The sequence below is a fragment of the Monodon monoceros genome, unplaced genomic scaffold (genome assembly GCF_005190385.1).
Source record: "Monodon monoceros isolate NGI ecotype Baffin Bay Population unplaced genomic scaffold, NGI_Narwhal_1 Super_Scaffold_12, whole genome shotgun sequence".
NCBI classification, from domain to species: Eukaryota; Metazoa; Chordata; class Mammalia; order Artiodactyla; family Monodontidae; genus Monodon; species Monodon monoceros.
The window spans coordinates 43762718-43789421 of NW_021703768.1; the positions used below are offsets into that span (position 1 = coordinate 43762718).

General features: G+C 39.5%; 1 protein-coding gene and 1 pseudogene across 3 annotated transcripts in view; both read right to left on the reverse strand.

Annotated features, from left to right (window-relative positions):
- Positions 1–26704, reverse strand: part of ANKRD55 (ankyrin repeat domain 55) — a 431120-nt gene that overhangs the window by 70037 nt on the left and 334379 nt on the right. For all 3 annotated transcript variants that reach the window (XM_029218819.1, XM_029218818.1, XM_029218817.1), the window contains one exon: positions 4598–4720. In XM_029218819.1, coding sequence (XP_029074652.1) covers positions 4598–4720 — 123 coding nt within the window. The remainder of the gene's footprint in view (positions 1–4597; positions 4721–26704) is intronic.
- On the reverse strand, positions 7873–8772 carry LOC114893201 (annotated as a pseudogene).

Here is a 26704-nt window from a genome sequence, read left to right on the forward strand (position 1 = left end):
AAGCCATACTGCTGAGGCAGAATCCAGGTAGGTGCTTCACACTCCTTCAGGTGAAGAAACCAATGTAAGACATATCCCTTTCCCAGCTGAGACTTGTTTAGATGTCTTTTGATTGGAGATTCATGTAGAGGTTATAATTCTTCTCCAGGTGAACTGCAAACTATGACCTCAGTGATCCCTGAGAATGGATAAATTCCAGGACTACTGTTCTTATTGAAAGATTGCAGCCAGCAAACCAGTTTCTCTCCAAATTTCTGCCTTCTAATATTCTTCCAGGCGTCTGTACTGGGTAAAAGCATCAATGAAGTGCTCTGTCTTAAATAGTGGCAAAATTTTTCTCTCTCTCTCCCCTTCTCTTTCTTCTCTTCTCTCTTTCCCTCTCCCTCTTTTCCCTTATTTCCCTCCCTCCCTCCCCCTTCCTTCCTCCCTCCCTCCCTCCCTTCCTTGCTTCCCTTTCCTTCCTTCTTTCCTTCCTTCTTCCCTCCCTCCCTCCTTCCCTCCCTTCCTCTTTATTTATTTATATTTTGCTTATGGGTGTTGAATTGCTCCAGCACCATTTGTTGAAGAGGCTTTCTTCCACTAAATTATATTTGCACCTTTGTCAAATATCAGTTGAGCATATTTGTGTGAGTCTGAGTTCTCTGTTCTTTCCCACTGATCTATGTGTCTATCCGTCAGCCCATACTACATAGTCTTGATTTCTGTAGCTATATAGTAAGCCTTGGAATTGGGTAGGCTGATTCTCTCCCACTTTATTCTTTTTTTTTTTTTTTTTTGGGGTACACGGGCCTCTCACCGTTGTGGCCTCTCCCGTTGCGGAGCACAGGCTCTGGACGTGCAGGCTCAGCGGCCATGGCTCACGGGCCTAGCTGCTCCGTGGCACGTGGGATCTTCCCGGACTGGGGCACGAACCTGTGTCCCCTGCATCAGCAGGCAGACTCTCAACCGCTGCGCCACCAGGGAAGCCCCCACTTTATTCTTCTTTTTCAAAATTGTTTTAACTATCTTAGTTTCTTTGCTTTCTATATAAATTTTAGATAATCTTGTCTATATCCACCAAAAAAAAAAATCTTGCTGGAGTCTGATAGAAATTGCATTAAACCTGTATAAGAATTTGGGGAGCATTGCATGTTTACTATATTGAATATTCTAATCCGTGAACATGGTATGTCTCTCCATTTATTTAGATATTTGATTTCTTTCATCAGCATTTTATAGTTTACAGTATAGAAGTCTTGCATGTATTTTGTTTTATTCACACCTAAATATTCTTTATTGAGTGATTTTACTTGGCATTGTGGTTTTAATTTTGGTGTCCATGTGTTCATTTCTAATATATAGAAATAAATTTGTTTTTGTGTATTGATCTTGTGTCCTGTGACCTTGCTCAACTCACTAGTTGCAGGAGTTTTTGGTAGGTTCCTTAGGATATTCTATGTAGATAATCAAGCTGTGCAAAAAACGAACCATTTTATTTTTCTTTTTCAATATGTATGCTTTTCATTTTTTATTTCCTTTTCTTGCCTTTTTGCACTGGCTAAGTACTACGCTGAATATGAGGGAGAGAGGGCATTTTTGCTTTGTTGCCCATCTTAAGGGCAAAGCATTCAGTCTTTCACCAGTAAGTAAAATGTTAGCTCTAGAGTTTTTTTGTAGATACGCTTTATCAAATTGAGGAAGTTCCCCTCTATCCCTATTTTCTGAGAGTTTTTAATCATGAATGTGTGCTAAGTTTTGTCAGATGCTTTTTCTGCATCCACTGATATGATCATGTGATTTTTCTTCTGTAGCTGGTTAATATGATGGATTACACAGATTGAGTTTCAAGTACTGAAATAGACTTACGTTCCTAGAACAAGTCACACTTGGTCATGGTATATAATTAGTTTTATATATTACTGAATTCTATTTGCTGATATTTGCTAAGGATGTCTGTATCCGTATTCATGTGGAGTATTGGTCTGTAGGTTTAGTTTTTGTATCATCTTTGTCACATTTTGATATCAGAGTAATACTAGCTTCATAATCATAACCAGGAAAAGTTTCCTCCTCGTATCTTTTCTGGAAGAGATTATGCAGAGTTGATATGAATTTTATTTAAAAGTTTGTAGAAGTTTCCAGTGGAATCATCTAGGCCTGATGATGTCTGTTTCTGGGAATTTTAAAATTATGAATTTAAGTTCCTTAATAGTTATAGAACTATTCCAATAATGTTTCCTATTGGATGAACTGTGGTAGTTTATCTTTTTTGAGGAATTGATCCATTTCACCTAAATACTCAAATTATGTGTGCAGAGTGGCTTGTTGTATTTTCTTATTATCTGCAGGGTCATTCCTGATAGTGATAATTTGTGTCTTCTTACATTTTCTTTTTGTCATTATTGCTAGAGGTTTGTCAATTTTATTGATCTTTTCAAAGAATTAGTTTCTTGTTTCATTGATATTCTCTATTTTCTGTTTTCAATTTCATTGATTTCTATTCTTCTCTTTATTACTTCTGTCCTTCTGTTTGCTTTGGGTTTTACTCTACTTTTTCTAGGTTCTTGAGGTGAGAACTTAGATTATTGACCAATACTTTTCCTCTTTTCTAATGAATGTATTTAGTGTCATAAATTTCCCTCTTAGCATTGCTTTAGATATGTGCCACAAATTTTGATATGTTGTATCTTTGTTTCCATTCATAATCAGTTAGTACAAGCCAGGATTGAATGCAATCAGTCTGACCCTTGTATTTATCACACAAGTGGTGTTTAACCTTTGACTCTTCTCATTCCCAACTTCTAACCCCAAGGCAGATGTACAAGTAATTCTGCTTTAAAAAACGAACGAACAAAAACTACCATGGATAAATTAGGGAGCACCCACACACTTTACAAAACATTTTATTGTCATGATAAGGGAATCCCAAGCTCCTCTTGGGACAGGTCAACTGGTTAAAAACCATTAATGACTTCCTAGAAATACTAGGATAGAGAAACCGATGCTAAATCCTTTGTTATAGTTCCATAGGTCCTTGAGGCTGCCACTTCTTCCTCTTCTTCTCCTCCCCCTTTTTCTTCTCCTTGTTCTTCTTTGTCTTCAAATTCATTCAGTCTGTTTTCTTTCAGTTGTTCAGATTTGTTTCATTTCTATTGTTCTATTTTCAAGTTCATTGATCCTTTCCTCTGCTTCCTCATTCTGCTACTGAGCTTAGCCATAGAGTTTTTAATTGTAATTATTGTATTTTTCAGTTTTAAAATTTTCCATTTGGTTCTTCTTTATATCTGTATTGCTTTGCTGAGCCTTTCTATTTTTCATTTGTTTCGAGCATATTTGTAATTGCTCATTGAAGCATTTTTTTCATGGCTACTTGAAGATCTTTGCCAGATAATTCTAACATCTGTCATCTCAGCGTTGGCATCTATTGTCTTTTTCCATTCAGTTTGAGGTCTTACTGATACTTGGTATGTCAAGTGATTTTCTACCAAAACTTGGACATTTGGGGTATTGCATTATAAGTTGCCTAAATCTTACTTAAATCCTCTATTTTAGCTGGCTTTCTCTGATACTGCTCCAAAGGGTAAGTGAGGGGGGGGGGGTGCCACTTCATTATTGCCAGGTAGGATTAGAAGTCTAAGTCCCCTACTTAGTCTTCATTGACATCTAAGGGAGAAGACTCTTCATTACTGTGTGGTGGTGACAGTCCTAATTCTCAAGAAGGATTCCTCTGACACTGCCTCAGCAGTGGGGATATGGAGACTTCATTACCATGTGAAGGTGGAGGTCCAGGATCCACACTTGGTCTTTGCTGGAATGAGTGGGGTTGGGGTCATAGTTTTTTGTTTTTTGTTTTTTTTTGGTGGTAGTGTTTGATGGAGTAGACTCATTATTGTCTAAAAGTTTTCTCTCTTGCTATGCAGTCCCTTTCTTGTTCTTTGGCTAGAGAGCAGGCTTTTGTTGGGGGCTTTTTTGACCTCTGTCCACTGGCATTCCTATGTTGTCAGCTTCTTCTGCTCCAAGTCTGGGAAGTATGAGGCAAAAAGGAAGCCCAGGAAACTCACCACTATGTCATTCCTTGGGTCCCATGGTACTAGCTAGTCTGTCATTGTCTTTCCACCTTCCAGAGTGTTCTTATGTTTATGCTATATACAATGTCCAGGAGTTTTAGTTGTATTTAGCAGAAGGAATAAAGCAAAAAGTACTACTTCTACTCCATCTTCCCAGAAGCAGAAGTCCTTGCTCTCTGGCTTTAATAGCCTCACTTTCCCAACATCCACTGCTGCCAAAAATAGCCTCCTCTTTTCATACCCGTTTTCTAACTTCAACTAATTGGCCTATCTACTTTAGTCACTCATACAAAGAAGTTGAAGACAAACTCAAACCAAATAACTTCATGAGAAGAGGTGATGTAAAAGAATTTGAAGATTTGTGTCCATGACTCTCATTAAATAAAATACTGAGGAACCTGCACACGGCTACAGGCAGGATATTCCTTGACCCTCCAGTATCAAAGTAGCTTGTCAAATATAATTTTATTAACATTGTTCACCTCTGGAGGCCATCTCTAAAATGATAGATCAGAACATTCTGCAGGATTCAAAATGCATAAATAGCTCACCTTCACCGTCACAGCATTCTAGGATGGAAGGGTCTTCCCGAATCACGGCAGTCAAAGCATTGACATCTCCGTTAGATGCTGCCTGATAAACCATGGTCAGGTCAACTTCTTCAGATGAATCACCTTCATGAATCAAACAGAGACAAACTTACTGTGTGGAGAGAATTCACTGAAAGAATAACAACACCCAAAGCGTCACCCACACAAGTGATTCATGAAAATCTCTCTGGTGAATCCAGGCAGAAGGCTGAGTCATCCTGATCACATGCACCTTACCACTTCTGAAGAAAGGTGGGCCACTGTGGGCTGTAACATCACCATGTATTGGGAAGGAGTCTGAGGGATTAAGTGTCCTCTGAGATTTAATGATTCTCTCCAAGTATTTGAAATCAGTGAGACCAGATTGGGAAGTGGAGCCCTTATCTTGGTTCTGGGTTTCTTTTTTGATCTGAAATATGTTACTTTCCCTTTCAATGACTCAGTTTACCCACTTTTTTTTGTGTGTGTGTGGTACACAGGCCTCTCACTGTTGTGGCCTCTCCCATTGCGGAGCACAGGGTCCGGACGCACAGGCTCAGCGGTCATGGCTCACAGGCCCAGCCACTCCATGGCATGTGGGATCTTCCCAGACTGGGGCACGAACCCGTGTCCCCTGCATCAGCAGGCGGAGTCTCAACCACTGCGCCACCAGGGAAGCCCAGTTTACCCACCTTTGAAGGAGATATTGTGCTCCTTATTCTCTGTTCTCTAGCTGGACTCTCTACCCTTTCCCTCTTGCTCTGAACCCTGAAGGCTAACCTTGATGACCACATCACCCAGGCCCCCTGGCCCTCAGTATCCATGGGAGGCACTGGTAGGAGAGTGGTGAAGAGAAGAGAGATGGGGCATTTCCTCCTGCTTTCCCCTAGTTCAGGGTCTAGCAGTAGCTGCTTCTCTCCCACCAGGAGGGTCCTCCCCAGAACCAGCCCTCACTGGGCTCCCTGTGGTAACAAACATTGTCCTTTCAACCCTGCTCATCTCTGTATGTAGTCCCTTCACAGAAGCCCTTCGTTTGAACCATCTGAGGTTTCATGACACGGTGTTCCCAGAAGAAACAGCTGTATGCAAGTCCTTTGAATTTGGTAGCCACCTGTATCATACCTTTGTGCATGATTGAACCAACTAATAGTATTACCAAAGGTGACAAGAGAACTGTGGGTCAAGTGACCCCAGGGGAGCAATGGAAGGGCTGGGAGACAAGCTTTGTTTACAGGAACACCCCTTGTGAGGTGCTGGGCCAAGCCCCTCTACTTAATTTCTCCCACACATGGCCATGGTTCAGGGAAAATATATGTGTACAAGAAAAGTTTTTAAAATTGCGTTTTTCTACTAGTGTAGGCATTATGCTAGAGATACTTTACAGTTCTAATTGATCTTTAGTTGGCAGTGGTCCTAACCCTTTGGTTGGGAAGGGTTGGGCTTTGTTTCTCAGTCCCAGTATTTCTGGGAAGTCACCAATGACTTTTTAACCAGTTGACCTGTCCCAGGAGAAGCTTGTCGTTAAAAATGATTCACTTACAACAACAAACTCCATTGTAAAGTGAGTAGCTGCTCGCTAATTTATCCATGATAGGTTTGTTACTGTAGCTGTTGCTTTTAAAGCCTTCTCATCTTTACATTTGTCTGAGGGCTGGAAATGAGCAGTGAGGGATGTGAAAGGCAAATGCCACTTCTGTGTGAGTGTAAGGACCCTGGAGCCACACCACTAGGGTTCAATTCCTAGTTTGTACTAATTAGCTGTGTAAACTTGGGCCAGTTACCCTCTCTGGGCCTTAGTTTCCTTGCCTTTAAAATGGAGATGATGACGATGACAACCATGCATCTCATAAGGTTGCTGTGAGGAGTAAATGAATTAATATTTAATCCTATGTGCTCTTAGGACAGGGCATAGTGTGTAGTTAATGCTGTATATACTTTGGTACTACTACTGTTACCATTTTTTTTTCTGATAGTGTGCAAATTTAGAGAGCATTTGAAATCTGGGACATGTAGAGGAAAAGGTCTCTCTGATGATGGCTAGCTAAAAGATCCATAGATTGTATAGAACATTCACTCTCTATTAGAAACTCCCCCAGGAGTCTAGACATTTTGTGAATATTGCTCACAATATCTTTGGACACAAGAAATAGGGTCCAGACCCAAGCACAAAGGTGGGCCTGGTATCTGGTTGTATGACCACATCCATAGATGCTGGTGATGTCACTTCAGAAGTACTGAAGTGAGGTACTGAGGTATGCTGTGGTACAAGGTATGCTGAGGTATGCTGAGGTTCGAGGTATGCTGAGGTTCAAGTTATGCTGTGTTTATAGCCTGTTTATATCTTATACAACATGTTCATATAACATATATAAACGTGTTTATAACCTGTTCATTACTGAGTGCAATAAAATCTGTAAGGCACATTCATCAAACTGTAGAGTACATACAGCTGAGAGAAACAAGGAATGTATTGCCTGATAGAATTAGAATTCCAAACAACTTGCCAGAAGGATTCTAATAACATTGTATTTAATAGGGATAAACATTTAGTCTGTGAAATATCCAGTTGAACTAAGTGAAGGGTGGTTGAACCTGTAGTTTTCGTTCCTCAATATCCCCTCACCCTGCTGGTGACCTTAACCTGATTATTCTCTAGGGACCACCTCCTCTCCACTTTCAGCACAGGCAGTTGACTACATTCCTGCTCAGGGCCAGAGCATGTGACCTAGAACTAGCCATTCAGCACCAGCATTATCCTGGCCACAGATATTGGTTCAGGGATGTGCCTCAATCAGAGCCCATAAAAGGCAATGATATTTTGGATATTTTGGGAGTGCTGGGAACAAGTTTTGTTCTACCACCCATGAAACTGGGAGTTATGGGGGGGGGACATCTTATGGGTGGAGAGCTTATGAATGAAGACAACACAAGAAGAGCAGAGCTGTGCTAAGAGAAAGAAATAATTGAGACCTGATGACATCATTTGAATTCCTGAATCAAGCCATACCTTAAGCCAGCACCATTTCTGGAACATTTACATGTCCCAATAAATTTCTTTTTTTGCTTAAGTCAGTTTGCATAGATTTTATGTGTTTGTTTTTCTTTTTAATCACTGCAAGAGTTCTAACTAACAGAAGGTTTTAGTGGTGGCACATTAAAAAAGCATTTAGGGATTTAGTTGGGCAATTAACACTATAGGAATTAACAGTGATCTCTGGCTGCAGTAATAATAGTCTAGTAATGAGACTGAGGGAGATAATAGGCTTTTTCCATTCTTTTTTTTTTTTAACACTAAAGAGGTTTTTAATTATGTAGTATTATCTCTAAGTACAAAGACTTTCCCAATCACGTCACTTAGAGATCATTTTATACACTGCTCTGTTTGGCTGCCAGTCTCTTGTCTCTCTCCTCAGCAATGGTAAGGCCGACACCCTTTCCACGAGGAAGAGAGATCCATGCTTTGTTGCCTTTGCCAATAATGAAAATGTTGGAGAGCCGGGTGGCAAAGCTATTGCCATTGGCATCTTTCACATGAACTACATCAAAAGAACCAGGATGTCTCTCCCGGTTAGTGATCACATCAATTCTTCCCAGGTTAGCACCTCCAGTCACCATGCACAGGTTACCAGTGTCAAATTAGATGAAATCAGTAATCTTGCCAGTCTCCAAATCAATTTGAATGGTATCATTCACCTTGATGAGGGGATCAGGGTAGCGGATGGTGCGAGCATCTGGGTCACCAGATGAGGGATTCCTTTTGTCCCCACAAAGATCTTTCTCACTTTGCATAACTTATACTTGGCCTCCTCAGGTGTAATATGATGAACAGCAAAGCGACCCTTGGTGTCATAGATCAGATGAAAATTCTCTCCAGTCTTGTCAATGCTGATGACATCCATAAAACCAGCAGGGTAGGTTATATCAGTGCGGACCTTGCCATCAATCTTAATGAAACGCTGCATGCAGATCTTCTTTATCTCCTATTAGGGCATATTTAAGTCTGTTCCTTAGGAAAATAATTAGGGGGAGACATTCCCTCAGCTCGTGGGGACCGGTAGATGGATGAGGAGCAAACACACCAGTCAGTTTATCCAGCATCCAATGCTTTGGAGCTGCTACGCGCTTCAGGTGCTTCTTAGGACCACGAGCCATGGCTGCGCTAGGCACGGAAAGAGTTTTTTTCCATTCTTAACTGGTCAGTGTTATGTTGAGGTCTATGGCCCATGGATTAAATGGGCTATAGGTAGCTGGAGAATATTCCGAGGAGAGTGACCAGAGTATGACTGGACTTCATGTCACCTGATGAACAGTGGAAGGAAACAGATCTGTTCACTCTGAAGATTACTCTGTGTGGTCATGATGGTTGCCTTCACATATTTGAAGAGGTTGTTTTGTTTTGTTTTGTTTTTTAAATTTAAAAAACCATGGTAAATATACAAATGCCATTTTAACCACTTTTAAGTGTAGAGTTCAGTGGCTTGATGTACATTCACACTGTTGCAACCATCACCACTATTCATCTCCAGAACTCTTTTCAGCTTCTAAAACTCAAACTCTGTTTCCATTAGACAAAAACTCCCCATTCCTCCCTCCCCTCCGTCTCCTGGAAACCACCATTCCATTTTCTGTCTCTATGAATTTGACCACTCTAGATATCTCATTTAAGTGGAATCAGTAGTATTTGTCCTTTTGTTACTGGCTTATTTCACTTAGCATAATGTCCTCGAGATTCATCCACATTGTAGCATGTGTCAGAATTTCCTTCTTTTTAAAGGTTGAATGATAATCTGTTGTTATGTATGTACCACATTTTGTTTATTCATTCATCTACTGGTGGACACTTGGGTTGTTTCCACCTTTTGGCTATTGTGAATAATGTTGCTGCAAACATCGGTATACAAATAACTCTTGCAGACTCTTCTGAGTATATACTTAGAAGTGAAATTGCTGGATCACATGATAATTCTATTTTTAATTTTTTAAGGAACCACTGTACTGTTTTCCAACGTGGCTGCAACATTTTATATTCTTACCAACAATGCACAAGGGTTCCAATTTCCCCATGTCCTTACCAACACTTTTATTTCCTGTTTTTGCTTGTTTGTTGTAATAATAGCTAGCCTAATGGGTGTGAAGTGATATCTTGTGGTTTTGATTTGCATTTCCCTATGATTAGAGATGCTGAGCATTTTTTCATATGCTTTTTTGGCCATCTGTATATCTTCTTTGGAGAAATGTCTAAGTCCTTTGCCCATTTTTTTTTTTTTTTAGATGTTGGGGGTAGGAGTTAATTAATTAATTAATTAATTTTTGCTGTGTTGCGTCTTCGTTTCTGTGTGAGGGCTTTCTCTAGTTGTGGCAAGCAGGGGTCACTCTTCATCGCGGTGCGCGGGCCTCTCACTATGGCGGCCTCTGTTGTTGCGGAGCACAGGCTCCAGATGCGCGGGCTCAGTAGTTGTGGCTCACGGGCCCAGTTGCTCCATGGCATGTGGGGTCCTCCCAGACCAGAGCTCGAACCCATGTCCCCTGCATTAGCAGGCAGATTCTCAACCACTGCGCCACCAGGGAAGCCCCCTTTGCCCATTGTTTGCTTTTCTGTTAAGTTGTAGAAATTCTTTATATATTCTGGATATTAACTCTATATTAGATATATAATTTGTATACATTTTCTCCCATTCTGTGGGTTGCCTTATCGCTCTGTTGATAGTATCGATGTATAAAAGCATTTAACTTTGATGTAGTTCAATTTGTCTACCTTTTGTTGTCTGTGCTTTTGACATCACATCTAAGAAATTACAGTAAGCCCACTACATATGAACAAGTTCTGTTCTGAGAGTGTGTTTGTAAGTCCAATTTGTTTGTAAGTCCAACAGAACTAACCTAGGTACCCAACAAACACAATTGGCTATATGGTACTGTACTGTAATAGGTTTACAGTACTTTTCACACAAATAATACATAAAAAACAAACAAAAAATAATGAAGACATTTTTAATCTTACAGTATAGTACCTTGAAAAGTACAGTAGTACCAGCTACATCACCACTGCTTTTACGCTTGCTTCCAGACATCCTGGGCTTGCAATAAGGATGCTGTACTACTGAACTTTATACAGTACTGTATGGTACACAAAAGCACAACCACTTGTAGAGGATGCACACAGGTGACAATGTGAGCCAGACATGTGAACTAACTTACGTGATTGGACATGCAAACTCACATTTGCATTTTTGAAAGTTTGCAACTTGAAGGTCGTATGTAGGGGACTTACTCTATTGCCAAATTCAATGTCATGAAGATTTCCTCCTATGGTTTTTTTTTTTTTTTTTTTTTTTTTTTTTTTGCGGTACGCGGGCCTCTCACTGTTGTGGCCTCTCTCGTTGCGGAACACAGGTTCTGGACGCGCAGGCTCAGCGGCCATGGCTCACGGGCCCAGCCACTTTGTGGCATGTGGGATCTTCCCGGACCAGGGCAGGAACCTGTGTCCCCTGCATCGGCAGGCGGACTCTCAACCACCGCACCACCAGGGAAGCCCCCCGCTATGTTTTCTTCTAAGAGTTTTATAGTTTTAGGTCTTATGACTAGATCGTTGATCCATTTTGAGTCATTCTGCATGTGGTTGTCCAGCTGTTTCTGCACTATTGCTGAAAAGACAATTCTTCCCCCATTGAATGGTCTTGGCGCCCTTGTTGACTCCTCAGTTGACCCCTAAGTTGACCATAGATATATGAGATTATTTCTAGACTCCCAGTTCTATTCCATGGATCTATATGTTTGTCTTTATGCCAGTACTACACTGTTTTGATTGCTGTAGCTTTGTAGTATGGTTTGAAATCAGGAAGTATGAGACCTCCAACTTTGTTCTTCTTTTGTAAGTTTTTTTTTTGGCTATCTGGGTCCCTTGAAATTCCATATGAATTTTAGGATGGATTTTTATATTTCTGCAAAAACATCATTGGTATTTTGTTAGGGGGTGCATCAAATCTGTAAATCTCTTTGGGTGGTACTGACATCTTAACAATATTGTCTTTCAATCCATGAAACACAAGACATCTTTCCATTTATTGGTGTCTTCTTTAATTTCTTTCAAAAATGTTTTGTAGTTTTCAGTGTATAAGTCTTTTGCCTTCTTGGTTAATTTTATTCCTAAGTATTTTATTCTTTTTGATGCTACTGTAAACAGGATTATTTTTCAAAGAGCTTTTAGCCAAGTTTATGGTTAAACTTTTATGTGAAATTCCAGCAGTTAGAAATAGCAGTGGGTGAGAATGACAGAAGAGTATTTTAACGGTCAGAGAGCTGTAAAAATGTCCTAGGTCTCCTCAAGAGGTAGTGAACTTCCTGTAATTAAAGATGTCAATCTTGGGACTTCCCTGGTGGTCCAGTGGTTAACACTTCACCTTCCAATTCAGGGGTTGTGGGTTCGATCCCTAGTCAGGGAGCCAAGATCCCACATGCCTCAGGGCCAAAAAAACAAAACATAAAACAGAAGCACTATTGTAACAAATTCAATAAAGACTTTAAAAATAGTCCACCTCAAAAAGAAAAGAAAAATCTTAAAAAAAAATAAGATGTCAGTCTTGGCTAGGTGGTCACCAAGGGAGTGTGTTGCAGAAGGAATTCAGACACAGAGTGAAACACAAGGTATGGGGAAAGGAAGATGTGTGAGGCAAAACAGGATGTATTTCAGGGTTTCTTCTAACCCTAAGATACCATACTAAACTACAGAGTGATTAGGAAATAGGAAATGAAGGAGCTTCCATAGAAGTTGTATAGAAACAGTCAATTTAAATTGTAGTCAATGCAAATAATTAGGCCTAAACTTAAGATAGTACAAAGAATTTCTGTAGAAATGATGAAGGGTGAAGTAGAAGTAACAAGAATGAGGAGAAGGATAACTGATGGTCCTGGTGGAATCTAAAATAGAGGCAAGAAAAATTTTTTTCTATCAAAGGTCATAAAATCATTTAAGATATGCAGAAGATCTACATAAACAAACAATACATAAATTCTTCCTTCTCTCCTTCCTTCTTTCCTTATCCATCTCACTATCTATTATCTGTCTATTTTTTTTATCTATCTACCTATCTACCTATCTGGTATCATCTATCTATCTACCATCTATTTATGTTTCTTTCCATTCAGCTTTCAGAGGAGGAGCATCGTTTGAATGGCTTTTGTCTCTCTAACTGTGTGAAAGTTAAACAGATAGTCTTATATATGGATGCAGAAAGAAAAATTCTAAAATTCACCAAGGGAGAGAGACTGAAAGTAGAGAGAATGGAAAACAGACATAAAGGAAATAGGAAGAAAGAAGCATGTGAACAGATACAGATTATATTTTATAAAAAGTTATCTATGTATATGTATACATAAAAAATATAAAAGACAATAGAGATAATTTTTTAGATATTATTCAGTACTTTCTATATTTTCCCAATTCTCTACAATGAATTTATATACTTTTTATAATCATCAAAATAAATCAAGTTTTAAGTGGTGAGAGAGGAGTGTGTCTTACTAGCTTTACATTAATGTGTTACTACTAGAAGGGTAGACAGAGCCTTGTGCATCTGTAGTAGAGAAAACAAGTCCTTGATATTTGACAAAGTGCTGAAAAACTTAAAACATACATGTATTTTAAAAATTCTGACCTTTATAAATACCCTAGTAGATTTTTTTTAAAACAGGTACATGTTTTAAATTTTTATTAATTTTTACCTAAAAATTGGAAGGATAGGCTTTTTGGAAACCATCTGTTTTCTTCATTTTTCATGGTTAAAAACCTTGTAAACAGTTTTCTGGATGTGTCATAAATTATCAACTTAATTCCAAGGGCCCAACTTTTTAACAGTAGGATTGCAGAAATATGACAGGCTGCTAGAAATGTTTTAGATTAGAGGAACTTCTTCAAAGCTTCTCACATTTTACACAAATATGGGTTCCTTCACATAGTGGCTCTGTCTCTGGGTTACTGCAGAGTTCCTTGGGAAAGCCCCTGACTGCATCAATTACTGGGCCTACTTTGTTGAAATTACCCAGAGGTCAGCTTGGCATTTGTTCTGCTTAAGTTGAGACCGTGTTGTGGAACAGCCAGGTCAATGTAAGGATAGATTGGGTACTGCAGTTTCAAGAGTCCAGACCAGAGGGTCTTGGGAGGATTTCTTTGGTTCATTCTATTCTGAGAATCCTTGGGTGGCTGAATGCAGCCTAGACTCACTAGTGAAGTCTGGATTCATTTTGGGGCAACTACAGAAGATTCCACAGATATTTCTTAGATTGTTTTTTGGAGTGGAATTGATTGCATCTGCAGAACTGAAATTTATTCATTCATCCATTTACTTAACATCTACCATGGGCTAGTGAAATTGCAGGTACAAATGTTGTAGAGTCTCTCTGTTCCTAAGAAAAACATGCCGTAATGGGAAAAGAAGTATGTAATTTATGATTGAGATATACTGGGGATGTTATAGCAGGACAGGAGGAAGAATGATTTAAACAAATAGTTTCCTGGGCATCCTCCTAATCCAGATCACTCTATCTTCCCTCAGGATTATCTTGGGTGCTTTGGGGACAGCAGAGAAATTGTGTTTTGGGAGCTGCCTGGAATGATCTATCCATAAGGTGGTGAGGTCTTTTCACTTTTGGGGAAGATGCCAGGCCTTCACTGCACCCTGATGGCTCCATGTAACAATATTGCCACCCACTGGTGATAAAGAGTCTCTCTGGGCCTTGACCCGGGCCCTGAGCCAGGATGGTGCCAGTTCTGCTGGACAGAATTAAAACCCAGTTTGGAACACTCTGGCCATGTAGGAACAAGTTTAAGGTCACTGATACAGTTGGCTGGCATTGAAAGCAAATTAGTGTCATGTGACTCATCATATACATCATATGATACACAGCATGCATACATGCAGGCAATACAGAAAAATAGTAAGAGCCCAGCCTCCAGAGTTTGAATCCTAGCACTGCCAATTTCCTGAGAGCTGTGTGATCTTGGGCAAGTTACTTAACCTCTCTATTCTCATTCCCCTCTTGTCAAATGGGTAAGAATAGTATTTACCTCACAGGGTTGTTCTGAGAGCTAAATGAGTTCATCCACATAAAGTACAATGCCTGGCACAAAGTATTCAAGGTATGTCAACAATAATATATTACCACCATTACTACTCATAGATAGGACATAGATAGGAACCTCTGTCTTCTTTCCCCTTAAAGAGACCCTTTGCCTTGCTCAGCAGGCTGTAGCGATTTTGTGAGCTGAAACATTTTGCTATTTCTCGTGTTTTCTCCCACAGTCCCTCCGGGTGTACTGGCTGAGGCTTTAAGAGTGTTTTATAAAATGCCAGTCATATGGGAGGAGGAAAAGGAGTTTCTTTCTAACATCTTAAAGAGAAAAATAGCTCCAAGCTTTCTGCATGTGCCAGCTGAGAACAAATACTCAAAGCAACCTTCATGCCCTGGGAGTGGAAAAGAAGGGATTTCATTCTCTGGGGAGGAAGTCTTGCAACAATATTATCTCAAGGGTAAGTATCTGGCCACAATCAGACCTTTCTTCATAACCAAACTTGTGATGCAACACATGCTGTATTTCTTTGAATCTCAGCATCACTGTGTTCCTCGGGGTGACTCTTCTGACTGGTGAATGCCATTCCATGGCTCGCATCTCTGCTGGACATGGGGTGGGGGATAGTGCTGGGAAATGGAATTTGCTGTTCTAAGAAACATGTCTGTGTTAAACTTCAGTGATGATGCCTCCCTAGAGTGCATTTTCATAAAGTGAACTTTCATTTTAATGCTACTAATTCTTAAAAAGAACTCAATCTTCAATGCATAGGACCTTTAGTATGTGTGCAATAAATGGACTGACTGATTGATGTAGTATTCATGTTCAATAGCTTTCTCACCCATTGGAGTTTTGTGGAAATCTCCTTGATGCTAAAAATATTGTGTCAAGAAGTTCTTTGGTAAGTAGGCAAGTATAAATCTTAAATGATTTTACGAAGGACTATGCTAGCCTAGCCAGTCTTTGGAAATTAAAAAGTAAGCCAAGTGTTATTTTGAACACCGTTCCTTTGATCTTCCTTACTTTCTTCTTGATCAAATGTATGACACCACCCACCTCTTTCACTTTTAAGAAATGGGAAGTGTTCATGTCAGGAATTTGCCATTTTAACTGGGGACTCTGGAAGGAGAGGAATAGGTGAAGAAGCGGGGTTTGTTTAGTTAGCAGAATAGTAGACTTAGTTGGACATGGCAGCTGTTGGAAAAGCTGGAAGAGAGTTTAGGATTGTCTTCTGTAGATCCAGAGGGAAGAACTAGTATTGGTGGGTAGAAATGAGAATAATTAAGATTTTTAATAACTAGAGCTGTTCAGAACTAGAAGGGATTATATTGTGAGCTGTGTACTGCTCATCACTACTCATGTCTAAGCAGGTTCTGATCAAGCATATCTTGGGATGCTCTTGAGGAGATATCTGTACTGAGTAGAAGGCTGACCTCTAAGGTTCCTTCTGTGATTAATATTCTATGTGTCTTTCTCATATCTGTGTAGAACCAAATAATGAATCACCTAACGCTGATGAACAATGACTGCTGTGCTGAAAAGGATTTGGAGAAGTGGGTTTTCCTTGAGTCCTTTAAAAGGTATCCTTCCTAGTGGCCCTCCGCTGTGGCCACTTGTAAAACTGCCCCAAGTGCCTTGATCACCTAAAAATAGTTTAAGAAAACAAATGCAATTTGGGTGGCTTGTCCAAGTGTCAGAGATTGAACCAATCTATCTCTCTGTAGTCCTTTAGATTTGCATCTCTCCTTTTGTAGTCATCCTGTCAGCTGGGCTTCCATGGCTGTCTTCATTGTCTTGACTGTGTTTTCTCCCTCTTCATGACTGTCTCATGGGTTCCTTAAGGTAATTGAAATGGAATCCCTTCTTACTATATTGGAGTTGTTGCTTTATAAAAGGTACAGAATAAAACCCAACCTGGTGAATACCCTTCATATGACCCCACTAGAATTTTGGCAGTATGGCTTTGCTTTTTTTGCAGAAAAAAAAAATCTTGAACATTAGATAGGAGAAGTTAGAGTAGTGTTGGATACATTGTAGATACTTGATAAATATGTTTATTGATTTAATTAGCATATTCTTCTCCAACTGGCAAATTGTAGAGTACATATACGAAATGAAGTCTCATTCTTCCCAATCCTTGGGAATAGAATTAGGAAAAGTGATAGAAGAAGGAGTCTTCTGTTCCTTTAAATAATTTCATAAGGCACTATCATTTCAAGTAGAGTTGAAGTAAATGAATAGCTTCCCTCAACTCTCATAGATTATGGATATATGGTTAAGTAAGGCTGATTTAAACTGTATCATCAGAGCTGTGAGTATGTAATATTGTGAGGTCTAAAACAGTGGCAACACAGCAAAGGAAACCATAAACAAAATGAGAAGACAACCTATGGAATGGGAGAACATATTTGCGAACAGTGCAACCGACAAGGGCTTAATTTCCAAAATATACAAACAGCTCACACAACTCAACAACAAAAAAACAAAGAACTCAACCAAAAAGTGGGCTGAAGACGTAAATAGACATTTCTCTGAAGACATACAGATGGCCAACAGGCACATGAAAAGATGCTCAACTTCGCTAATTATTAGAGAAATGCAAATCAAACTATGAGGTACCACCTCACACTGATCAGAATGGCCATCATTAAAAAGTCTACAAATAACAATTGCGGGAGAGGGTGTGGAGAAAAGGAAAACCTCCTATACTGTTGGTGGGAATGTAAATTGGTGGAGCCACTGTGGAAAACAGTATGGAGGTTCCTCAGAAAACTAAACATAGAATTACCATAGGATCCAACAATCCCACTCCTGGGCATATATCTGGACAAAACTATAATTCAAAAAGATATATTCACCCCTATGTTCACAGCAGCACTTTTCACAATAGCCAAGACATGGAAACAACCTAAATGTCCATGGACAGATGAATGGATAAAGATGCCATTTGCAGCAACACAGATGCAACTAGAGATTATCATACTAAGTGAAGTAAGTCACAAAGAGAAAGACAAATACCATATGATATTACTTATATGTGGAATCTAAAATATGACACAAATGAACTTACCTACAAAACAGAAACAGACTCACAGACATACAGAACACACTTGTTGTTGCCAAGGGGAGTGGGGGAGAGGGGCAGGGATGGACTGGGAGTTTGGGGTTAGTGGATGCAACCTATTACATATAGAATGGATAACAACAAGGTCCTACTGTACAGCACAGGGAACTATATTCAATATCCTGAGATAAACCATAATGGAAAAGAATATAAAAAAGAATGTATATGTATGTATAACTGAGTCTCTTTGCTGTACAGCAGAAATGAACACAACATTGTAAATAAACTATACTTCAATTTAAAAAATGCAAAAAAAAAGGTGACAACAGAAATGACTTCTCAATTAAATCTTAATCTCATAAAGAACTTTCTTTTTGAACAACAGAAATATTAGCCAAGTGTATTACTATGAACCAATCTGGGTTCCGTTCTCTAGTTTGTAAAATAAGGTTGACTACATCCCTGGGTCTCAACACTGGCTAAACATTAGAGCCATCTGGGGAGATAAAAAACAAAAACCAAAAAAAAAAAACCCTGGTACCTAAGTGCTAACCCCAGATATTTTGATTTAATTGATCTGTCATTTCATATGTTATTTCATTTTGGATTACAAAAATTATGAAGATACAGATAAGAGGAAAATATATACTCAAAGATAATCACTATTAAGATGTTGGTATGTTGTATATACTTGATTTATAGGCTTGTTTCCCACACATCCTGGAGCCCTCATTCCTCCACCTGCCTGTGTAATGTAAATATGGGAGTGGGGAGAAGTGCTAGCAGGAGGGGAAGCTTGGAAACCCGAAAGATCTAGTTGCTTCAGAATGTGAAGTTGTGAGCCTCTGCCCTTTCCATCTTCCCCCTCTAAAATCTAAACTGTCTCCTGTCCCCTATCCTGCACTCAAAATGGACATGGCTGAAAATAAGTGGTAACCCAACCCAAAGGCTATATAAAACAGAAGGCCAGTTCCTAAGGAGCAAGCATAATGGTTAAAAGGTGCAAAAAGCTGTGAGGTCAGGAGGCATAGAACAGGAGGGAGAGAGTTCTGGAAGGTGCTGTAGCTTGGGGTGGGTAGCGCCCTAGGACAGTGGACTCCTGCCTGTGGCTGAAGCTTGGGGGCAGTGGCTGCTGGTGGGGCAGGATTCATTGACCAAGGTAGCAACACAAATCTCAAATCTCCCACACTGTGATCTTCTATGGATGAGAATACAATAATAGAACTTGAAGAAAATGACTGAAATTTTCTGAGATCCAATGTGAGTTTGGCTAACACTAAGGCCATTTTGCTACTCATTTATTAAGTGAATCTCTGTTTCTCCTCGCACTTCGAATTCCCCTCCCACAATAAGGGACCAGATGAAGGGTAATATTAAAAGGATCTAGGGCTTCCCTGGTGGCGCAGTGGTTGAGAGTCTGCCTGCCGATGCAGGGGACACGGGTTCGTGCCCTGGTCCGGGAAGATCCCACATGCCGCGGAGCGGCTGGGCCCGTGAGCCATGGCTGCTGAGCCTGCGCGTCCGGAGCCTGTGCTCTGCAACGGGAGAGGCCACAACACTGAGAGGCCCGCATACAGCAAAAAAAAAAAAAAAAAAGGATCTAATGACTGGCTTGTCAGGTCCCCCATCAGACTGGAGGCAGGCCTAACAGCTGGAGCAGGGTTGATAACTTTTTAGCTGCTGGACTGTGGGCTGTGTATGTTCCTGGGGAATGGCTGGAATAATCTCTATTGATCTGAGGATACAGAGGTATTTTAATATTGTAACGACCAGTGACTAATAGTTCTTAGCATGGTGCTGGAGTTACATTTTACCAAAAAAAAGGTCATGCTGTACATATAATTTTGATTGTTGCTCTTTTTCAAACCCTTAATGTTGGATCACAAATATTTTCCTATGCCATAAGGTAAGATTTGAAAATGTTATTTATAAAATGTGGCATAAAATCCCATTGACTGGAATGAGCACAACTGATTTAATCATTCTCTTACTATTGAACATTTAAATTGTTTCTCTTTTGGGAGGAATTATTAATTCTGTAGCTATTCCAAATAATGCTATAACATTCTTGCATATATGCGTTTCTGTGCATCTTTATTTCCTTTGGACACATTCCTAGAAATGAACTTGGGAATCAACAGATTTGACTCTTTGTCAAATTGCCCTCCAGAAAGGTTGACCCAACACACCCTCCCCAAGCAGGGCTTGAGAGCATACATTTACCTCATTCTTAATGACACTGTGATTTATTGTTTTTTAAAAAATAATGTGAAAGAAGGAAAAGAGTATATCATTTCCAATGGTCATTTCTTTTATTATTCCTGAGAGAGAAGTTTTTTCACATGTTTATGGCCATTTCATGAATTACTTGTTGGTATCCTTTACATATTATTTCAAGGCATCTGTCGTTATCTAATTGATTTGAAAGAGCTCTATATACATTAAGGACACTAACTCTTCATCGGCTATCTATGCTGCAGTTATTTTTCCCTGTTCGCCACTTAAGTTCTCAGTTTGTTTTGTTGGTTTTTGAAAAATAAACCAACAAAATCTATGGATATTGCACTTATGATTCATTGCCCATGGAACCTTATACTTATGTGTTAACATTTAGCTGTAATTAATATGGAAATTTTAAACTTTATATTTGTATGCCACAATTACTTTTTTTTCCCCAAATATTGTATAATTCTCCTTTCTTCACTAATTTGTAAGGGCAACCTTATCATATAGTACTAACTCAATAACACCTTGGAGGAGGCTCCTCCTACAGCCCATTCACTGGAACTGTGGCTTGGAAAGCATGGATCCCAGAACTAACTTCTCTGCAGCGGTATAGGCATGAATGCGGGAATGTGGCCAAAGTGCATCTCAATCACATTCCGAGGAGTCTTGTGGTCTGTCTATAGTCAAGGTTCTTAGCTTTTTTGTGTTTCCTGCACAGTTTTGAATTCTAGAATTTTTGGTAGCATATTTGAAGGAATTAAACTCAGAACAATCCTAAAGTTAGCAAAAAGTTCGATACAACCACTTTGACGGCACAACAATGTCTCCCAGTAGCTATGAAAGCATCCACTGTTCCGGGGGGACTCTGTCACTGTCTGAATAACAATCATAATTATGGTCAACAATATGCCACGCTTAATATGCACCAGGTACAGTGCTAAACCTTTTCTAGAAATCAACTCATTTAATTCTCACCTTATGAGAATTATTCCCATTTTATGGATGGGGAAACTGAGGCATAGGGCAGGAAAATGACTTACTCAAAGTCACACAGTTAGTAAGTGGTGAAACTCAGATAAGGCTGCAGGCTGTCAGGCCTCAGATTCAACCCTCTGACCAATGTGCACTACTGTCTATCGCTGCCCATTCACTCAGGTGGCGAAGCCCTCGTATATTCCAGTGAACCTGTGACCTTTCTTGGTGCTGGACAATATTCCACATTCCATTCTTTCTTACTCACAGCAGCCTATATCCTACTCTCCACAAGCTGTGAAGCTCAGTATTCTGCTGGAGAGACATCATTGCGCTAGAGTTTATACTCACTTGTAGCAAAAATAAAATCTACACATTAACTGAAAATTGGGAATGCATCTATGAGGAGCTGTTTGTACACCAAGGAGAGACTTAAAGTTAGTGGTAATAGCATAAAGATTCTAATATGAGGTTGAGCGAATTCTTTTAAAATATTAAGATAAATGTCAAATATCCAAGGAACAAATAGTTCTCATACTGAAGCACAGAAAGAGAATGAAATTTTTCTAATTTATTTTCTAAGGCTAGCATAAACTGCTAAAGACATGTGCATACAGGCACCTATAGATGGACCCAATTTGTAAACTCAGAGTTTTAAGTTTTAAATTAAATTCCGCGAGATCAGATTAAGTTGGATGTTGAAAGAATAATACACCATGACTGAACAGAGTTTATTCTAGAATACAGATGTTTTGATTTTCCGGTGTCTATTAATAAAATATATCACATCAGTAGAACAAAGGGGAAATATATGATTATATGAATAAAGAATAGAAATGCATTTAATAAAATTTGATATCCGTTCCTTAAAAAAGCTTAACAACTAGGAATAAAAGATTTCATTATCAATATGATTACATTTATTTCTAATCAATTTCAAACACCACACCTAACAGTGAAAAAATAGGGAAAGAAAGAAGACAAATTTTATCTAATGCAGTAATATATGAAGCAAAAAGAAATGAGATAATAATCATAAAGAGCAAAATTATCAAAGTTTAATCAAAGCTAACTTTTACTCATGTTCTTTGCACTGTCCTAACAGTTTCCTTTGAATTAAGCTATTTATTTATTTCAACAATTTTATGAAGTAGGTAGTATCTTTACCCTATTTACAGATGAGGGAATTGAAGCACAGAGAGCTTTAATAATTTCCCCTAAGTTGTACAGCTATTAAATGGCAGAGCAGGATCTGAAACCAGTCCATCTGGTTTCATCCTGTGCACCAGGATGGCACAGGAGAATTAACCAGAGAACCATTAGAATTAATAAGTTAGCCAGATTTAGAAATAAATATGAAACTAAATAGTTCTTCTATATTAAATAATACGAGGAAACTAACTCCTCCTTACATTGAAAATAACTCACTAAAATGAAAATATAAAATACCCAGTAATAAATATTCAGAATCTAAATAAGGAACTAAGAAAAGAGTTGGATTCATGAAGATACATGCCATGTTTCCAGATAGGAGAACTAAATAGTATAAATAATTTTAATTATTATACAGATTCATTTTTAAGTTTAATGTCATTTCAGTGAAAGTTCCAACAGTTTTTTTGGGGGGTGGGCTCAGAAAAATGATACTGACTTTCATTTGTAAAAATAAATGGATAAATTTATGCTTTGAAGAAGAAAAAAAAGAATATACTTAAGTATTTGCTTATCTATACATAGAATCTCTTTGTAAGGATATATAAGAAACTGCTTACATTGTTTTGCTTCCAGGAGGGGATTTGGATGGCTGGAGGGGTTGGTGTGAAGGGAGATTTTTCACTGTACATTGTTTTATACCTTGAAATTGTGTGAATGTATTACTACACCAAAAGCAAAAACAAACAAAAAGAGGAAAACAAAAAAAAAAATTGAAAAAAACCCAAAAAACATTGAAAAAAGTGTCGAAGGAGGATTTCTCTATCAAATCGTAAAACATTATGAAACTATAATAATTTTAAAAGTAAGATTGTGCTTCAAGACTAGATCGATTCCTAGAACAGCATAGAAAGTCTAGAAACCTGCCTGGCACCAGCATGGAAAGTGGAAGCTAACAGGTAGGCTGGCTTTTAAGCAATGGGATGAGTTATATCCAGAAGGCAAGTCTTAGACTGAGAGGATAGAACTCCAGAAAAAGAGGAAAGGGAAAGTAGAAGTACTCCAAGACCTGTGAGCTTTTCTGGGAATTATTTTCTTTCTGATGTGGTTTTCTTGCTAGGCAAATTCTGCCTCTTCCAATTTCCAAACAAAAAGTAGTGCTATCAAAAACAGACACCTAGATCAATGGAAAAGAATATAGAGCCCAGATGGGACTTCCCTGGTGGCGCAGTGGTTAAGAATCCACCTGTCAATGCAGGGGACACAGGTTTGAGCCCTGGTCTGGGAAGATCCCACATGCCGCGGAGCAACTAAGCCCATGAACCACAACTACTGAGCCTGTGTTCTAGAGCCCGTGAGCCACAACTACTGAGCCCGCATGCCACAACTACTGAAGCCCGCACACCTAGAGCCCATGCTCCGCAACAAGAGAAGCCACTGCAATGAGAAGCCTGTGCACAGCAACCAAGAGTAGCCCCCGGTCACTGCAACTAGAGAAAGCCCGCATGCAGCAACAAAGACCCAATGCAGCCAAAAAAAAAAAGAATACAGAGCTCAGAAATAAACCCAGACACTTATGGTCAATTAATCTATGACAAAGGAGGCAAGAATATACAATGGAGAAAAGACAGTCTCTTCAGTAAGTGGTGCTGGGAAAACTGGACAGCTACATGTAAAAGAATGAAATCAGAACATTGTCTAACACCATATACAAAAGTAAACTCAAAATGGATTAAAGACCTAAATGTGAGACCGGATACTATAAAACTCCTAGAGGAAAACATAGGCAGAACACCCTTTGACATAAATCACAGCAATATTTTTTTGAATCTGTCTCTTAAAGTAAAGGAAATAAAAGCAAAAATAAACAAATGGGACCTAATTAAACTCCAAAGCTTTGCACAGCAAAGGAAACCATCGACAAAGACAATCTACTGAATGGGAGAAAATATTTGCAAATGATATGACTGATAAAGGATTAATATCCAACATATATAAATAGTTCACATAACTCAACATTAAAAAAAAAACTGATTAAAAACTGGGCAGAAGGGACTTCCTTGGTGGTGCAGTGGTTAAGAATCCGCCTGCCAATGCAGGGGACACGGGTTCGAGCCCTGGTCCGGGGAGATTCCGCATGTCGCAGAGCAACTAAGCCCATGTGCCACAACTACTGAAGCCCAAGTGCCTAGAGCCTGTGCTCTGCAATGAGAGAAGCCACTGCAATGAGAAGCACGTGCACCGCAATGAAGAGTAGCCCCCGCTCACTACAACTAGAGAAAGGCCACACGCAGCAACGAAGACCCAACGCAGCCAAAAAAAAAAAAAAAGAGCAGAAGAACTGAATAGACATTTTTCCAAAAAGGAAATGCAGATGGCCAACAGGTACATGAAAAGATACTCAAGGTTTCTAGGGTTTTGGGGCCAGGACTAGGGAGGTATGCCATGCCAGAATGTTTTTACAGGGCAACTTTGGCCTGTACTGGTCCATCTCTGGTCCTCACCATCATCCTGCTTTGCTTCTTCGGCCAATACTGCCAGGGCCACTTTGGCCAGTACTAATGTATTCTCTGTCCTAAATATGAATGTAGACCCAATTCCCGACATGTTGTTGGAATTAACAACACAGTCACTAAACAATAAGCAGAAAAGAAGGAATGATAATAAAGAGGACAATCACCATTCTCCCCAGTCCAAAAGGAGTAAGAGAAACCCTGTTTTTCAGGAGTCTCAGGATGCAACGAAACGCAATAAGGAAGGAACCACTAAGAGGAACCAAAGTGTGTGCATGTTCAAGCAATGATAATGACAGGAGCAGCAGTGTTAATTCCCCAGAAACAGAATTGTATCAGAAAGCAGCTTAAACCAGATCATTGCTGAACTCAACAAGAGTACCCCTCAGTCCTTATATGAGGAGTATACGGTATGCCAAGGTCCTTATTCCCACATCAACCAGATCATAAGGGAGGCACACTTCAACAGCCTATAGCAGCAAGGACAATCTCCAACATGATGAACTAGGAGCTCCTTATTCCAGCCTAAAATTTGTTTATAAAAGCAATTGCACACACACACACACACACACACACACAAAAGAAAAGATTCTCAACATCGCTAATCATCAGGGAATGCAAATCAAAACCACAATGAGACATCACCTCACACCTGCCAGAATGGCCATTGTCAAAAAGAACACAAGTGACAAATGTTGTCAAGGATGCAGAGAAAAGGAAACCCATCTACACTGTTGGTGGGAATGTAAATTGGTGCAGCCACTGTGGAAAACAGTATGGAGGTTTCTCAAAAAACTAAAAACAGGGTTACCATACGACCAAGCAATTCCACTCCTGGGTTTATATCCGAATATAACAAAAACACTAATTCAAAAAGCTACATGTATCCCAATGTTCATAGCAGCATTATTTACAATTGCCAAGATACAGAAGCAACCTAAGTGTCTGTGAACAGATGAATGGATAAAGGAGATGTGGTGTATATATACAATGGAATACTACTCAGCCATAAAAAGGAATGAAATGTTGACATTTGCAGCAACATGGATGAGTTGGAGGGCCTTATGCTGAGTGAAATAAGTCAGACAGAGAAAGACTATATATCACTTATATGTGGAATCTAAAAAAAACAACAAACCAGTGAATACAACAAAAAAGAAGCAGACTCACATATAGAGAACAAACTAGTGATTAACAGTGGGTGGTGGTAGGGAGGAAGGGGGCAGTAGGAGGTACAAACTATTGGATATAAGAGAGGCTCAAGGATATACTGTACACATGGGGAATATAGACAATATTTTGTAATAACTGTAAATGAAAATTAACCTTTAAAAATTATATAAAAAATTAAAAAATAAAATTTAAAAAAGGAGTGCTATGCTATGAATTCATTACAGAGGGGGACGTAACTTGAGGGATGGATGTTCTCTTGACCAGGGACGACCGGTTGTCCATATGACCTTAGGTGAGTCATCTATAAGAATCACTAGCACTTGCTAAGTGGTTACTCTGGGCCAGGCATGGTTCCAAGTGCTTTGTATGTATTATGTCATTGAATCTTTCTAACAATCCTCTGAAGACTGTTATAACCATCTTTATAACAAACCCATAACACCCTCTAGCAGTTACTGAGTGATTACTATGGGCCAGCAGTGGTTGCAGGTACTTTGCATGTATTCCTTAATTCAATCTTTATAAACAATCCTTTGTAATAGCACCATCTTAATTTACAAGGTAGGAAAGTGAGGTATAGAGATGTTAAACATCTGGGTCACACAGTAAGTGTCACCAGCATAGCCCACTAACAATTCATGGAAAAATAGAATCTGGGTAATAAAACACAGTCTAACCTTTTTTCTTGTTCCTTTGTGATTAGTCTGGTTTCACTTGCTCACAGAGAGCCGCGTGCAGAGGCCTCGTACTGGTACTTGGCACTTCAGACCAGAGCTCCTCCTCGGGTGAAGCGCCCGTGCGAGACGCCTCAGCTCTGGGCGTGGGCAGAAGCGCGGCTGCACACGCCACCTCAATTCAAGATGGCCGCCGGCCGTGGGCAGAGACGCTGCTCCGGGCCTGCGCTCTGGAGCCTGAGGGGTATG